Below are 17645 nucleotides of genomic sequence, written 5' to 3' on the forward strand. Positions count from 1 at the left end.
AATCAGTGCCTGGTGCGAGGTAGGTGCTCAATAAATGAATGAACATGGAATTGAGCAGATTGGAGCTAGCTAGCTTTATGGGGTCAGCAACGTCTGAGGCTTGGGGGATCCTGAAGGGTTTCTCTTCCCTCCACCTTCCCTGGGGTCAAAGCGAGGAGGTCCTGGTAAGGGGGGCACCCATCTGATAAGCAGGCCAGGCATAAGGTGCGGCGTGTGGCCCCGGCGCTCTGGTTCGGCCACTTGCTCACTGTGTGGCTTAGGCAACTGACATGCCCCCTCGCCCCCCAGAACCTCGTCTTCTCCTCTATAGTGAGAGTCACGGCCAGGCCTGGAACGGCAGGGTGGCAATGCAGTGAGCACAGGGTGTGGAAGTTACTGCTGTCAGGACTCGCACTTCCTGGCTGCAGGTACATGTACAAGTATATCTGCAATCTGAGCACGTCCTCAGCCTCCATCCAGGTCCAGCCACCATCCTCTTGCACCTGACACTGCAGTCACCTCCTTGCTGGGCTCTCTGCTCCCACCCCATGTCAGGTGCTGTCCCAACTCTGCTCTGAACCCTTCTGGGAGTGGGGAGCTCATCTCACCTGCCTCTCTCACCTCATCTCCAGCTACTCTCCCGGCTGTTCCTTGTGCACACCAGGCATGTGTGTGCCTCAGGGCCTTTGCACTTGCTGTTCCCTTTGCCTAGGATAGTCTTCCTCCAGGGATCCCTATGGCTCCTCCCTCCCTTCAGGTCTTTGCTCTATTGCATTTTCTCAGGGAAGCCCACCCAAATTGCCTTATTTCATACTAGAACCTGTCCCCTACCCTCATCCTCCTATTCTTTTTATTTTCCCCATCACTTATTTAACATCTCATTTAGTGCTGTCCTGTGTTTACTGCTATTGCCTGTCCTCCCCTGCTAGATGTCAGCTCCAGGAGAGCAGGGACCTTCAGCAGTTCCTGGCACATGGTAGGCACTCAGCAAGGAACTGCTGAATGAATACAAGAATGAAGAGCAGCCAATCAACAGTCTGCAGCTGACGCCCGCAGCCAGCCCGGGGGAAAGGTGACTTCTCAGGCCACCCCATGCCTCCTGCCCTGGGGACAGTCATCACACCTGGAGAGCCGGGATGCGGACGCAGTTCACCAGGTAAGGCTTGTTTGTCTCCAGCAGGGAAACAAAGGTGAGGAGCTGGTGCCTGGTGCGCATCTTGTCCTTGTCATCTGAAAGGGTCAAGAGGACAGCTCAGACCCAGCCCACCCACTCATCTCCCACTCATACCCCCCACACCCATCAGTGCCCCGGGGGCTGCCTGTCCCACCTGGGCCATTTACCCATCCGTATATGCTGACGCATGCAACAATAAAAGGTCTGTAACTTAGTTTTAAATACTTTGTCATAATGAATATGACTCTGGCTACTTGGTGATATTAAGAAATATCGTTGGGCCGGCTGAGTGGCTCAGTTGGTTAAGAGTTAGCTTAAGAGCGCGAGCTCTGAACAGGGCCGCCGGTTCAATTGCCACATGGGCCAGTGACACTGTGCCCGAGTTGAGCTGCCACTGAGCTGCCAACAGGTGGCAGGATGGCTCAGCTGGTGAGAGCATGTGCTCCTAAAAACAAGACTGCCTGTTCCATGGTGGGCTACGCCCGTTAGCAACTAAGACTGAACTCGGCATCTTGAGCTGAGCTGCTGCCCAGATGGTTTAGTGGACAGAGCGCACGCTCTTAACAACAAGGCTGCTGGTTCAACTCCCGCATGAGATAGTGGCTATGCCCACCTGCAACTAAGATTGTAACACAGCACCTTGGCTTCGAGGCCACAAGTTGCCAATGGGCAGCCAGATGGTGACTGGCGCCCTCCACAACTAAGATTGAAGAACAACTTGGCTGGTCCCGCTCCCCAATTCCCCAACATTGTTCCCCTCCCCCAATAAAAAGAAACATTGTTAATCTTTTAGGAGTGGTAACAACATTGTAGGAATGCTACAAACAGTGGCTATTATTATTTCTAAATGACATGATACCTGGGATCTGCTTTAAAAAGTTCCAGCAAAAAGGAAAACACCGTAAGGGGGCAGAAGAAACAAGGATGGCCAAATGCTGACGGCCACAGAAGCTAGGTGAGGGTTGTCACACACTCTACATGGATGTTGCACAGAAATTTTCAAAATTAAAAAATAAAGGAAAAAACAATATAATACAAAGAGGGTAAACTGACTAGGAATTTACAGCAGTTAAAGATCAAAAGTTTCATATTCTATCTTTGAGGTTTAAAATTATAAACCTTATCTTTTTGAGCTTGTATTTACCATTTTAACATACTGTGTTTCCCCAAAAATAAGACCTAGCCAGAGAAGCCCTAGCATATTCCTCCAGGATATGGAGGGCATGCACCCCTCACATGAGGGTTTTATGACCTGTTTCAGGGAGAAGGGTGCCTTTTCCACAAACTCCTTCAGCTTAAAATATTCAGTATGCCAAGGGGCCATATTTTGGCACCTAAAATCATGTGAGGGCTTATTTTCCAGCTAGGTCTTATTTTCAGGGAAACAGGGTAGTACACGCCTTTCTTTACAAACAAGGAGAAAGATGAGCTGTGTTCGGAGCTCAGACACAGCACACGACTAGCCATCAGGCTGCAGGGGCAAAGGCCCCCCTGGGAACACACAGGCCTGCACCTTTGGAGGGGCACCCCTGGCTGGCAACCTGCCTGGCCTGTATGCAGCTGCTCAGCTGAGGTGGCTTTTATGGCCTGGATTCGACTAGAAGGGAGGCCAGGCGATCCATTGCCTGAATGCTGCCTTCCATACCCACATGAGCTGGGAGAGGGCCCTGGGCAGGACAGAGTCAGGGAGATCGCAGAGGTCACGGGACAGGTCTCCTGACAGCCTAAGAACTCAGTCCTGGGGTATGGCCAGTGCTCGGTCAGGTCTGCCCACGCCAACTGGGAGGGTGAGGCTCAGCATGGAGGTGAACTCGCCAAGGCCACCCAGCCAGGGCTGGCTCCCCTCCCAGGGCTGGCTCCCCTCCTGCAGGTCCCACCCCAGCAGTCCCAGCAAATGCAGAGTACTTGGGGAGGAATGAAGGGGTAACTTCAGACAGTGAGGGGGTTCTCTCCCCACTCGGGCTCACCGTACCTTGGCTCCCTTCGCCGCCCCTGGCCTCCTGCTCCTGTGTGTGCAGCACCTCGGGGCTGCTAGCGAAGACGCAGGTGGGGTGCAGCACGGTGCCCTGCTTGGCCTGGGTGTGGAAAATCTGGAGAGGCCAAAGACAGGCGCCAAGTGACAGAGGCCCTCAGACCTGCTCTTTCCACTGCCCGGAACGCTTTTCCTCCACCCTCGGGGCCAGGTTCCCTCCTCCATGTCTCAGCTCAGGAGTCCCCTCCACCAGGAAGCCCTGCCTGACCCCGGCCCAGGCTGGTCAGGTGCCTGTGTTCCCCCAGCCCCAACCACGCTGGGTCATCTGTCTGGGAACAGATTTGTCTCCTCACTGGACAATGAACCCCACAAGGATATGGCGAAGGCTGTTTGGGTCACAGTCACGTCCCTAGCACAGGGCAGGCACTGGGAAGCTGTGTTGAATGACAACACACACACAGGGACTGGGAGCGGGAAGGAGGCCCACCTGGTCCGAATCCTTGCGGCCGCTGTTGAACGGGTCGGGGATGGCGAGCTGCGGGTAGAGGCCCCGGCCCAGCACGAGCTTGAGCAGGGCCATCTGGTCCCGGGTCAGGGCCTGCGCCGAGCTGGCGGCCGCCTGCAGCTGCTCCAGGTTGTGCCGCAGCTTAAACTTCACATCCTGGTGGGAACAGGAGAAGGTGGAGTCCCAAGGGGCTTGTATTAGGATATGTGGACCCAAGGGGTTCTGTGGGCTGCTGGGGCCAGGTCCTGTCCACAGAATCTTATCTTTTGAAGTGGGGGCAGGGCCGTGTCCCCTCAGGCCTTCAAGATAAAGCCATATCCCCTCAGACCCCAGGGCAGAGCCGTGTCCCCTCAGGCCCCCAGGGGAGACCATGTCCCACTCTGGTAAACTCCAGCCTCGCCCACCCCAGGCACCGGACAGCCGCACGGCGCCCCACCTGGATGTCCACATTGTCTCTAGTCCCCCGGGAGGCTGTGCTACCCCGGTCCTCATCGCTGGAGCAGCCGTCCTGGTCCTCCTGCAGACAGAGCACCTTGCGCCTGCGCCCCCCGCCCTCCTCGTGCTGGCGCTTCAGCTGGTATAGGGCCCGGCGCTCCCGGCGCTGCTGCAGCCGACTGTAGCTGTCCCCCGGCTTCAGAGCCTGGACCCCGGCCAGCAGCCCATGGTCCTCCAACAGCTCCTGGGGAGGGGTGGGGCCTGAGTGAGGGACACAGGGCCTCAGGCTCAGGGGACTCTGGACCCAGACACATCTTCAAGGCTGGGGCCTGCCCCTTGTTGGCAAGTGACCTCACCCTTCTGAGCCACAATTTTCCTCAAATGGAAAATGGCGACCCTCCCAGTACCTCCCCACTGGGGCTGGTGGGGGCTGGAATGGACCGGATAAGAACAACCCTTTGCACGGTGTGGGCACAGATGACTGTTCATGAAAGAGCCGTTGTTGTTGGCCAATGAGTGCCTAGGCTGGGGACAGGAGGGAGACAGGGCGAGAGGAGGGGAGGCCAAGTGACTGTCACCCAGGGTCCTCCCTGAGGGCTCCTGTCGCAGCTCCGACCTGCCCCTCAGGCCTGCCCCAGCCCCCGTGGGCTCCTACACTAGTGGTTCTCAGTGTGGTCCTCCAACCAGCAGCAGCATCTGGGACGTGGGAACTTGTCAAAATACCAAGTCTTGGGCCCCATTCCAGAAAACCGATCAGAATCTCAGGGGTGGGGCAAGAAACCTGGATTTAGCAGCCCCTGGGGGGACTCTGATGCACTTTAGAGACCCCCTTCCCTCCACCCTGCCCACACCTTTGAAGATAGCCTTTGAGTGACCCTATTGGATTGGACCTTTCTCAAAGAGCCCAGACCAACGGAGAATGTAGGATACTGTGAGAGAGAGAGGAGAGAGAGAGAGAGAGAGAGAGAGAGAGAGAGAGAGCGCCCACACCTTTCATTAGTTTCTTAGTGTCTGGGGCCCACCAAAGATTGAACCACTGCTCTAGAAAGCCAGAGACATTGAGAGATGCCGAGAACGGTCAGAATATCATTGGTCCCCAACACAAGGACCCCTAAAATTGCATGGGAGGCCTTGGTTGAGGGACCACCCACTCTGGGCCTCAATCTGCCCATCTGCTATCAAAGGTAATGGATTACCCCAGGGATGCTTTCATTTTATTTATATTCCATGGCACACACACGACCACTGAGAAGTATGGAGCTGCAGATGTGTGATCAAATGGAAAGCCGTCCACGGTGCAGACCCACATAATAATAACAATAAAAGTGCCAACACTCATAGGGGACCACCTGCGGGCTCTACGTGTACTAACTCATTCAGTCCTCACAGGATCACTGTGAGGCAGGTGCTGTTGACGTCCCCAGTTTTAGAGGGAGAGCTGAGGCCCAGAGGTGCAGTAACTAGCCCAGCATCGCTGCAAATGACAGAACTGGGAATCACTGCTGGGATGTCCTGCTCCAGATTTGGTGTCCCTAACCATCTCCCTACGCTGCCTCCTAGCACTCAGCCTGCACAGCTAGCACACCTGCTCCAGAGGACGAGGTGCTTCAGGAGGATGTGACCACTGAACCTACAGACCCCCTCCCCCAGGGAGTCCTCTGGGGTTTCTACCCCTTTGCCCTGTCCAGGGCACCCCCACACCTAGTCATCTGATGGTAGGGGAGTTGGGTGTAGGGTGGGATTCTGATCACTGTCACAGAAGGAAAGAGGACAGGAGTGTGCTCCAAGGCACTCTCTCTGCCTCCCCACATTCTGGCCTCCCACGTGTGCTCCTGGCACGTTCTGTCTGGGTGGGGCTGCCCCTCAGCTCTGGTCCTGAGCCTCACCTTGAACTGGCGCCGCAGGTTGGCCATCTCATATAGCCGATGCTCCTCTATACCCCGGCGGCGGCACCACTTGCGTGAGTTTCTGCTCCGTTCAGATTTCACCTGGGTGGAGGTACAGATGCCAGGTATCAAGATCTCACCAGCTGGAGGAGGGGATGGGGGCTAACCCACCATCCAGACTATCCCAGCATGGGCCCGAACATCAGCCACTGGGAGGATGCGAGGCAGGTGGGCGACTTGTCAGCCCTCCGTCACCTGCTTTCTTCCTTCTTTCAGGTCTCAGCCCTCCCAGCCCCTCCAAGAGGACGCCCTCCCAGACCACACTCAGTCAGATACCCCTCTAGGCTCTCTCTCAGCCCCTTGGACTCCTCATCACAGCCCATTCTGGGTGGTTACTGTCTAGGGACGGGTCTGTCTCCTGCACTGGCCTGTGAGCCCCAGGAGCACAGGGCCAGATGGTTTTGATCACCACTGGGTCCCCAGCACAGGGCCAGGCCCAGATTAGGGGCTCAGGGAACATGTGTTGGATATACAGATGCTACCCTAGGAGTCTGGACTTTCTCCAGATGGCACTGGTTTTAATCAGGGCTTTAGAAACCCCAGGCTCCTCCTCGGGGCTGGGTGTCTCCACGTTGGTCCCATGAATTGTGGAGACGAGGTCTTCCGGCCAGACAGGAGTGGGGGGTGACCCTTCCGCCTGCCTCACCTGCACCCAGTTATTGAAGACATTGAAGAGCGTGAAGGGGTCACCCTGGTCACTCTCCAGGGGCCGTCGTGCTGCTGCACATTCCAGGTTGCTCTGGGCGCTGCGGGTGAAGGGTGACTGGACACTGAGGGCGGCGGCGATGGTGAGCACGGGCTCCGCCAGGCGGAACATGGAGCCCAGGATGAGCATCTTCCCTGCGGGCGGGCACCAAGCTGAGCTCGCCTGCCCTCCTCCTTCATTTCACCCACAGAGGGCCTCGGGAGCCATGGGGACAGGATCAAACCCACACTCGGTGCTTTCCAGTCGTGTGACCTTGGACAAGGCCTGTTTCCCCATCCGTAGGTTGGAGACAACAACAATCCCTGCTGCCCCGGGCATGTGGTGGGCACAGTTAACTGCTGGCTGCTACTGTCAGCAATGCCACCACCTGCCCCGCTCTTGTCTTAACAACCAGCTCCCCCAGGGCCCCCTCCCCGCCTTCCTGGCTTTATTCTTCTTCCTGGCACTCATTTTGACCTGCCAAGGTTGTGTCTCTCTCCTCCCTCTAGAACAGCGGTTCTCAACCTGTGGGTTGCGACCCCTTTGGGGGTCGAATGACCCTTTCACAGGGGTGGCCTAAGACCATCGGAAAACAAAAAGATATTTACATTACGATTCATAACAGTAGCAAAATTACAGTTATAGAGTAGCAACGAAAATAATTTTATGGTTGGGGGTCACCACAACATGAGGAACTGTATTAAGGGGTCGTGGCATTAGGAAGGTTGAGAAACGCTGCTCTAGAATGTGACCTGTACTTGGTCTGCCTGGCACACAGCAGGCGCTGACTTTTGTGCCTATCTCAGGATGACTCTTTCTGCCATCTCTGTTTAATTCAAGATGGAGGTGGAAGAAGATGGAGAGGAGGGGACGAGGGGAAGCGGGGGCAGGGGCAGGGGAAAGAAGGGAAGACAGGAAGGACAGAGAGAGAAGGAGCAGTAGGATCACGTGGTGAGACACCACTTCCCGATGTTCAGGCCCTTCCTGCCTGCCCCACGGTCAGTGGCTTCCCTTTACATAACTGACTCATCTCCAGCGGTCCCCACAACTGCCTTTCCGGAAAGTTCCTGTTACACATCTAGCCTCGTAAGATGAAGGCAGGAGGCAGTAAAACAAGTCTGTCTCAGGACCCCTGAGCTCCATCACCTCAGGCAAGTCCCTCCACCTCTCTGTGCCTGTTTCCCGGTCTGTGAAGGGAGTCCGCCCTCTGTGCCTCTGTCTCCCCATCTATGGAGTCAGTAAGGGCAGCGTCCACCTGCTGTGAGGATGAACTGTTTCACACTGGGAAGTGCTCAGAGTGCCCAACGGGTGGCTGAGTCATCTGGGCCCAGACCGCCCACCACTGAGTCATCTGTGTCTCCTGCTCTGCAGGGCCCAGAGGAGTCAGCGTGCCCGGGAAGCGCCTCCCAGCTCTGCCTGCCAGATGACCCTGGGAGAGTGAGTGACAGCCCTTCTCTGAGCCTCACTTTCCTCATTTGGAAAGTGAGTGTCACTCTTCCTATCCTACAAGAGATGATGTGCCTAACAGGCTTAGTAGCCCGCCTGACCAAATCCAGGCTCTGTAACTCGCTTGTTCCATGCCCTTGGGCATAACTCTCCACCCTCACCCCGTAGTTGAGCCTCAGTTTCCTCATCTGTACAACAGGGGTGTCTGGAGGCCCTGCCTTCACTATGTGAGAATGAAATGATAGACGGTCCATAAAGCCTTTCACTGGCATACAGGAAATGCCCATGGAAGGTTCTTTTTCTTCTCAAATATGGTTTTCCTTGCTCTAGCCCTGTTTCCTTCAAAAACAAATAGAAATAACCACTTCCCAGCCATGGGAGGTCCTCAGGGGTGGTGGGATCCCCCTCCTGTCCACACTGAAGCTCCAGTTTCCTGCAATGATGGGGACTTTAATGATATTAACACATGCAGAAGGTTCTATTGAGCATCATGCTTAGGAAACGGTGCCAAGAGTGGTCGTGCTGAGCTGGGACTATTCTGTGGGTGGTGGATTTTTGATAGAGAACATCTTGAGTCAGGAGAATTAGGCAAGGCGAACACGCCTAGGTCAGCGTGCTCCTCAGAAGAAGCCGGAATGACTCAGGATGAGTAAGAGAAAGAGGTTTTGAAATCCCTATCAATGATGCAAAAGAGGGGTGCCAGGGTGAAGCTGGGGAAAGGCGGGGCAGAGTAGTGCCTGTTTGTTTACTGCTGTATCCCTGGCACCTAGAATAGTGCCTGGCACAGGGGGCCTGTGAATGAATGAACAGGGCCTAGAGAAGGATCAGGCTTGCCCATGAGTCACTTGGAGAGCAAGCAGTGCCTTGCACCCACCCACTGTCCTGTCTGATCACTTCAAGGTGGGTACCTCACCAATCACGACGTCCACAGGAAGCTGGGCTAGCAGGGACCCAATAGGGGTGAGGGCCTCTGAGCTGTCCAGGGCCCCCTGGTCCTGGAGGTAGAGGATGGCCGTTTCTAGGCTGGCGGGTGGTGGGGGCTCAATGAAGGGGAAGGTTCGGGGGTCTCCCACGCTCATGCTCTTCATCTGGAATGAGAACCAAACTCCCTGAGAATGAGGGGCACATAAGCCACTGCAGAGCACTGAGAGGGCTGAGGGATCACAAACTGGTGATACTTTAAAACTCCTAATGTCAAGGCCCATCGTATAGAGGCAGGAGAGAAGGGCCACTGTCTGTCTGTCTGTCTGTCTGCCCAGCACCTCTTCTACCAGACCCTGGCCATGGAATGAGCACATGACCTGAGCTGGGCAAATCAGAATCCTTCCCTGACTTTGGAAACTGGAGGTGGCAGATAGAGCTCCAGCATCCTCTCCGGTTGTGAGGGGCCAGGAAGGAAGCCCAGAGCTGTTGTGGTTATTTTTCCAGTGCCAGGAGATTAGCCCATCCACCGCAGATGGAGAAATCCTTAATTTTTCCTAAGCTTGACCTCCCCGCTACCGTGGATGCACAAATCCGTAAAATCCCCTTTTCTGCCTATAAGAGTTTGAGCTGGGTTTGTCTCACTTTCAACCAAAGAATCCCCATTAATTCAGAGGCCAGAGGGGCAGTGGGTGGTGGGGACAATGAAGTGAAACATGCGCCCATCACCAGGCCTTGCATGAGCCAGAGGAAGGCTCAGAGAGCCAGCCTGGGGCTTAGCCCAAGTCTCCTAGCGAGGTGACCTGCTTGCCTGGCCCTAGAGACCACCAGGCACTCTAGCTGTCCATCTGGTAACCAGCCATTCCACCTTCCTCCCTGCTCACCAAACGCTGACGTTGTCTGGGAGATCACCCAATACCCATCAAAAGACCTTTAAATTAGAAGCTCTGGGAAGGGAGCAGGGCAGGGATTTTTTAAAAGCTCTCCAGGCAATTCCAGTGTGTGCCTGGGGCTGAGAATCAGTACTCCGATCCAGTCTGGCAACGCCACACCCCTGGACAATTACAGGTCACAGAGTGGGCACATATGACCCAGTTCTGCCGACAAGACAGGCTGGGAAATCAGCCAGGGAGCTTCCGGGAAAGGTTCCCATGGCCTTTCAGTGAGACACACAATGAGGGGCAATTTGTTGCTCCTGTGTCTGAAGAGTAAAGGAGGAGGAGATGATGCCCATGGCTGCCAGAGCCAGGTGGCGTTCATGACACAGGCTTAGAGCCTGACAGCCTCAGATGGAATCCCAGCTCTGCCACTCGCCAGCTGTGTGACCTGGGTCAAGTTGCTTTACCTCTCTGTGCATCTGTTCCCTCATCCTTACAATGAATGAAAGTTCTGTTGTGTTGGCCATTCTGGGAATAGGTCTAAGAGAAACTAACTACTGAGATATTGAGTCATGACATGGCGTGTATCCAGAAACCCCAGTTCTAAAAGCCACTTCTTGATGGGTTTTCTGTTACAGCTGAAAGCACTCTGATTGAGTCACAAGGTTGCTCCCATGCCCCTGTGGATTTGGGAAACACCTGTCCCCTCAGAGTGGGATCTGACACTTGGAAGTGGCCTGGCCAGTCCTGCCCTTCCTGGCCCTGAACCCTGGAATTGGTCCTGTCTAAAGGCCTCCCGGTTCCTCCCTGGCCCCAGCACTCAGGAGCCACTCCCCTCCCTGCCCGCGCCTCACCTGCAGCACCAGCGCGTCCAGGGCTACCCTCCGGATCTCCGGGACCGCATAGGGGGCGAAGGCATCGTAGTCCGACTCGGCATAGAGGCGGAAGCAGACGCCGGGGCCTGTGCGGCCCGCTCGGCCCTTCCGCTGCTCGGCACTGGCCTGACTGATCCAGAACTCCTGCAGCCGCTGCAGTTTGGCCTGGGGGTCGTAGCTCATCTCCTTCACCTTCCCTGGATGGGGAGGAGGGGAGCAGGGAGGACAGGTACCTGTATGCAACAGCCACACCGGCCCTGCACACAGGTCCCCAGCCCTTCATTCACTGACACCCACTTACTCCTTTACTCCATTAACACTCAGCGACAGCTCATTCTGGGCCCAACCCTGACATTTTGTGAATGCACTCTTTCATTTCCTCATTCACACATCTTTTCATTTATTTTCTCTGGGCGTTGTTTAGTCACTGGTTCAGTCATGTGACAAGTATTATGAAGTATTATGCCAGGCACTGTATTCGGCACTAAGGATACAGCTGCAAACAAAACAAAGTCCCTGGTCTCACAGGGCTGAACTGACACCATATTTCATCCATTCTAAGACCAACCTGTTTTCATATTGTGTTGTCTCTGATGTGCCTTAAAATCAATGGCACGTCCATGTTTAACAGACAGCATTTGAAAATTTTCTTACTGGTACATAAAGTTGTGGAATGTTTTATCATCACTGGCATCCCAGATTCAATCCTATAAGGTGACTGCTAACATTTACTGAGTTTGTGGGGCTCACATATGAGTGGGGGAGGGGCGGACGGTTAAACAGACACACAAATATACAGGATCTCAGGGTCAAGGGCAAGGGCAAAGCACTGGCAGTTAGCAGGGCCTCAGGGAGGAAGCAGATGCTGCCTGGTATCTGTCTCCCCTCCCCCTGCACTGTTTGTTCATGATGGAGAATTTTAAACAGACACAAAAGGTGACAGAATCGCATGCAGAACCCTCCTGTTCCATCTGCTCCACAGCCCTAAACTCCACCTACTCCTCCCTGCTTCGGCCTGATGTCCCCTCGCTATATCCACACACCTCCAAACCCCACACTTCTCTCCAGGTCCTTGGGGTGGCTGTAGGAGCAGCCCTTACCAGAATCTACCACAAAGCGGATCCCATCAATGGTAACTGATGTCTCGGCAATGTTGGTGGAGAGAATGCATTTCCGGACGCCAGGGGGGGCCACGTCAAATACCTGGGGGAAAGTAAGGAGGTGACATCAGGGACTAACTCAGCCCTTATTGACCCCCGGGATGCCCCCATGGGCACCTCACACCCGTATGTCTAAAAGAGCCTCAGCGCCTTCCACTGAACCCTTTCCTCCTCCAGTTATCTCGGAGATGGCTCACCCTTCACCATATCACCTGGGCCAGAAACCGGGGCTGTCCTGGGTCTTCCCCTTCCCCTCCCCACTCCAGCCACACCTGAACATCTTGATCATTTCTTGATTTCATACCATCCTCACCTAACCCACCGCCCCTGCCCTGCTCCAGGCCCCTCCTTTCCCACCTGGACGCTGCCAACTTCCTCTGTGGTTTCTGGCCTCTAGACTCATCCCCTCTAGTCCCTCTTCCCACGTAGCAGAGGGATCTGCTAAAGCACAAATTGGCACTGGCCTCACCTTGCTCAGAACCTTCCTAGAGCTCCCCGATGTGCCCGGGACAAACCCAGGCACCACACTGGGTTCTCATGGGCCGTTGTGATCTAACCCTGCATGTCTCCAGTCCCATCTCTCCTGACTTCCCCTTCACAGTCTAGACCCCAGCCACATTGCATGTAGTTTCCCGGCTGCCCCATCTTTCTCTCACCCCAGGCCCTTTGCACAAGCCCTTCTCTCAGACCCAAGAGGCAGTCAAGCGTAGTGGCTAAGAGTGAGAGTCCAGCAACTCTAGCCTGGAGGCCAAATCCAGCCTGCCACCTGTTTTTGTGAATCAACTTTTAATGGCACACAACCTCACTGGGTCAGTCTACAGCTGCTTTCCCGCTGGAGAGTTTGAGTCATTGTGACAGAGACCAGATGGCCCATAAAACCTAAAACTATGTACTCCCTGGCCCTTTACAGAAAGTTTACAACCTTAACAAAGGTTAAGAGCATGGGCTCGAGTGCCAAACTACCAAGTCCCACAGACTGGCTCTGCTACTTACATTGACTTTGTACAAATGCCTACATCTCAGTTTTTGCATCTGTTTAGTGGGGATGACAACAGGGCCTGGCAGACAGGGCTGCAGTGAGGACTAAATGGGACACGCCATACACAGAGCTCAGAGCTGCTGCTGCTGCAAGTGCTCCATACACATCAGCTGGGACACTCCTCTCTCTCTGCCCGCTTCCTAGGCTGGGGCTGTCTCAGGTGTCCGCCTCCCGGAAGTTTTGAAAGTCCCCTCCTCCCGGAAGCCTTTCACGAATCCACCAAGACTGCTCTCAGAGTTCCAGAGCTTTCCTCTGCCGTTTGTAAAATGGCCAATTACTTGTCAGTCTCCACCAACAGACTAACAGCCACTTGAGGGAAAAGGCCATATCTTGGCTCCCACTGTGTCCCAAAGAGTCCCCTCAGCACAAGGGGAGGCACCAAGAAGGTGCTCAGAGGTTGTGTCTTCAATCAATAAACAACTGACTGTGACCCGCAGGGACTTTTCCCAAGGTGACTATGGTAGTCTGCCTCCAGGATGGCCCCAGGCAGTCTCATCTCCTGGGAGTCTCCCTTCCTGGGAGTCCCATCCTCATCCAGTACCTTCCCATTAAACAGGGCAGACCAGCTTAACTAACGGGAAGCTGCAGAAATAATGGTTTCTGATTTCCAAGGCTAGGTCATAAAAGATGGCCTTCTGCTTTGGTCTCTTGGGGAGAGCCAGCCATCATGTTGCGCCAACACTCAAGCAGCCCCCCAGAGAGGCCCACGTGGAGGGAAACTGAGGCCCCAGCCAACAGCCAGCCATGTGAATGTGCCATTTTAGAAGAGAACCCTCCAGCCCCAGTTAGGCCTTCAGATGAGCACAGCCCCAGCTGACATCTGACTATGACCTCCGGAGAGACCTTGAGCCAGAACCACGCAGCTGAACCACTCCCAAACTCCTGACCTACAGAAACTACGCAAGATAACAAATGCTTACTGTTCTAAGCTGCTAAGTTTTGGGGTAATTTGTTACACAGCAATAAATAACACAGTGACCCAAAGGCCTCTCTCCCGGCACCTTTCATTGCAGCCAGGTGGTTTCTTCACCTTTCCCAGCATCCAACTCCCAGATTCCCACCTCCAGGCCTTTGCTCAAACTGGTCCACCTTCCTGAAGCCTTCCTCCCACGTCTCCTACTCAAAATCCTGTTCATCCTTCAAAGCTTAGCTCCAATGCCTCCTACCCCATCAGGAAGCTCAGCCTGGCACATACTCCCCCACTCCCTGCAGCCCGCGTTTGTGGAGTCACATGCCCCCAACCCCACCTCCTCCCGTGGCGCTCATAGCTGGACCTCCACCTGCCCCACCCTGCCTAACTGCACGTGATACCTTGTCCTGGTCGGCCACAGAGAGGGCACTGTGCAGTGGCAACACCACCCAGCGCTGGGTGTGGCTGGCATAGGTCTGGGCGGCCTCGAGCACGGCGCTGATCTCCGCCATGCCGCTGAGGAAGACGAGAAGGTCGCCCCGCTCCTCGGGAGGGTATTTAGTGTCAATGGCCTCCAGCACCCTCAGGAAGGGCCGCGGGTCCAGCTTCTCCGACTTGGACGTTGTCGGCTCGGCCTCCAGTGGCTGGTACACAACCTGTGAGGAGACAGCCCCAGGCAGGAGTGCACCCTGTCACTCCAGCTCAGGGCAACGGGGCCGGGACACCACAGCCACAGGCTGACAGAGAAGACACGAATCAGTCGGAAAGAAGACAGCATGCTCAAACAGGATAATTAAAGGACAAAGTATTAAGGTAACTGGAAGGCTTCTGGGGTGCTGGAAGGTTTGATGTTTTTTAATCTGGGTGCTGGCTGCGTACAGGTAATTTGCAAAAATCAACTGCACTATACACATGATGTGTGCATTCTTTTGTGTTTGAAGTATAACTTCAAGAGCAACAAAATTTTAAGGTGGAGCCAGATTAAAACCCTGGAAAGCCCTACTCAGAAAGTGTTCTCCCTCTTTTTTTTATGGCTGCTTAGAAGATAGACTGACAGGCATTTAGAACCAGGAATCATAAGGGACAGTGCAATTTCTTGGTGCTAGGAACTTCGGAACCGTTTCCAATTCTTGGCCCAAAGGCACAAGAGGAAGGAGTGGTTGGTCATCAAAACCTTAAAGGCCAGAGTTGTGTGCAGAGAACCATGTTGAAAGGAGCTGTGACTCTGGTTGAGGGACACAGCCTACTGGAGACCTCGAGGAGAGCTGACTCTCCTTTTCCCACTGTGCAGTGGCAACACCTGGAAGCCAGAGGGAAGAGGGTCCACTAGCACCGTCCATATAGGTCCGCCTCTTGGGGCTGACAGGAAGGTAGGTAAAAGGAAATGCAGATCTGCGAGGGCAAACAGAAGCTTTCCTGCACAGGGTCTGTCTGTCTGTGAGCAGGGTTAAAGTCCCGGCTCTGCCACTTCTGAGAGATCCTGTGAACAAGTGACTTCACATCTCTGAGCCTCACTTTTACCCTCATGGCTTGTAATTCCTGGCACAGAACTACCGAGGTTGTGGTGAGAGACTCACATGAGTTCATGTATGTTCTTTGTGGAGCATACAGTATATACTTGATAAATGTTAGCTGTGATCATCATCATTAATATTATAGACAAAAACTACATGCAAGCCAGAGAAAGCAGGTCAAGGAACTGGGGGAAAGTTCAGGGTACAAATTGCTGGGAAAACTGTGGAATTGGGAAGCTAAAAAGGATCTCTGCCTAGTTTGGGTAGAGCAAATTGTAAGAGAACCTAAAAAACATGATTTCTGATGAATACCAAACTCCCTTTGTTTCACCTACAATGTCTGTCTCTTGATTTCAGATTCTTCAGCAATAGTTGTACCTTGGAGGGAGGGGTGTGTAATGGAATACGGTAGAGTCAGGCCCACCTCCAGGACTGCTGTGAGAATGGGATGAGATTGGATGTGCCTAGTGGTGTGGTCCCCAGAAAGTCTGCTGTTTTCTTCCCTGGCACACAGTCACCTAGAGAGAGATGTCACCAGCCTCCCTTGTAGCTAGGTCGGGCTCGGAGAGGAGAATGGAAGAAACTGGAAGGTCACGTCAAACTTAAAAACAAACTGGACTTTGTCTCCTTACCACTTCCTACATGTTCCGACCATACAGGCCAGGACATCTCCCTAAGACAGTGGTTCTTACCGGGTGTGGTGCTGCCCCCAGGGGACATTTGGCAATATCTGGCGATATATTTGGTTGTAACAACTGGGTGTAACCACCCAGCGCTGGGTGTGGCTGGCATAGGTCTGGGTGGCCTCGAGCACGGTGGCACTGATCTCCGCCATGCCGCTGAGGAAGACGAGAAGGTCGCCCCGCTCCTCGGGAGGGTATTTAGTGTCAGTGGCCTCCAGCACCCTCAGGAAGGGCCGCTATTGGCTGTTAGTGGGTAGAAGCCAGGGACACTGCTAAACATCCCACAGCACACAGGGCAGCCCCAAACTAATAATTATCCAGCCCAAAATGTCAACAATGCTGAGTTTGAGAAACCCTGCCCTATGAGATGGTACAGCAATGAGAAAGGGAGAGCCTAGGTCCCTGAATGACCATGTGGAACTGAGCTGCCCATCAGCCTGGACCAGCCGGACTGTTAAGAGAAATAAACTTCTATGTTATTTGAGCCTTTACATTTTTGGGTCTCCTCTAACGAGCACTTAGCACTCTTCCCAGCATACTACAAATGCTCAGAAAATGGCAGCTTTAAAAAAGACAGAAACAGAGAGAAAATATCCTTATTACATGAAGGGATGGGAAACAGAGCCACAGAGGAGACGGGACACGTCCAGGTTTGGCCCGGGGCCCGGTGGGAGTGCAGGGGACACGAAGGGCGTGGGAACTGACCGTGATGGGGAAGAGCCTCCCGGGCACCTGCACCACAGGGGCATTGCCGAAGTAGCTGGAGAAGAGCGAGATGTTGATGGTGGCCGACATGAGGATGACCTTGAGGTCAGACCGCTGGGGCAGCAGGCGCCGGAGGACACCCAGGAGGAAGTCGTTGTGGAGGTGCCGCTCGTGGACTTCATCCACGATCAGGACCTGGTACTGGGGCAGACTGGGCTCTCGCTGGATTTGCCTCAGGAGCAAGCCCACTGTCAGGAACACAATCTTGGTGGCCGCCGAACGCGTGCTCTCAAAGCGGATCTGGTAGCCAACCTGGGTGGGTGGGGGAAGGTGGTCAGGAGAGGACCTGGGCCTAGACACCAGCCCCTTGTGCAGCCCAAACTGAAATCTGAGCAAAGGCCCCCACATCAGACTCTGGAAGCCAAAGGGCTTGAGTTCAAATCCCACTTCTGCCACTCAGTGTCCTTGACTTTGGACAAGCAGTTCTACCCCTCAGAGACATTTTTTTTCTCCCAGATGCTATGAGAATTATATGTGCTAATGCACATAAAGTATTTGGCACAGAGCCTGGTATATGATACTAATTAATAATAATGCTAATAATTAGCCTTTCTTGGAGTCCTTACTATGAGCCACCAACTATTCTAAATGCTGTATGTATATCAACTCATTTCATTCACACAACCACCACAGGCTGTAAAAATTATTTTTATCCTCACCTCACAGATGAGGAAACTGAGGTCATCATCCAGGGCAACACAGCTAAAAAGTGGTACCTTACATCTCTCTGTCTCTCTGTCTCTCTCTCTCTCTCTCTC

General features: G+C 54.1%; 1 protein-coding gene across 3 annotated transcripts in view; it reads right to left on the minus strand.

Moving 5' to 3' along the window:
* Positions 1 to 17645, minus strand: part of DHX34 (DExH-box helicase 34) — a 34813-nt gene that overhangs the window by 10578 nt on the left and 6590 nt on the right. For 2 of the 3 annotated variants that reach the window (XM_019625236.1, XM_019625237.1), the window contains exons 3-13: positions 16828 to 17139; positions 14327 to 14581; positions 11917 to 12019; positions 10796 to 11013; positions 9056 to 9230; positions 6658 to 6851; positions 5952 to 6053; positions 4067 to 4309; positions 3613 to 3786; positions 3126 to 3243; positions 1103 to 1209 (exon numbers count right to left, since the gene is read on the minus strand). In XM_019625236.1, the coding sequence (XP_019480781.1) occupies positions 1103 to 1209; positions 3126 to 3243; positions 3613 to 3786; positions 4067 to 4309; positions 5952 to 6053; positions 6658 to 6851; positions 9056 to 9230; positions 10796 to 11013; positions 11917 to 12019; positions 14327 to 14581; positions 16828 to 17139 (2001 nt within the window). The remainder of the gene's footprint in view (positions 1 to 1102; positions 1210 to 3125; positions 3244 to 3612; positions 3787 to 4066; positions 4310 to 5951; positions 6054 to 6657; positions 6852 to 9055; positions 9231 to 10795; positions 11014 to 11916; positions 12020 to 14326; positions 14582 to 16827; positions 17140 to 17645) is intronic. The other variant, XM_019625238.1, reaches the window with a different exon arrangement.

This window comes from Hipposideros armiger, unplaced genomic scaffold, assembly GCF_001890085.2.
Source record: "Hipposideros armiger isolate ML-2016 unplaced genomic scaffold, ASM189008v1 scaffold_619, whole genome shotgun sequence".
NCBI lineage: Eukaryota > Metazoa > Chordata > Mammalia > Chiroptera > Hipposideridae > Hipposideros > Hipposideros armiger.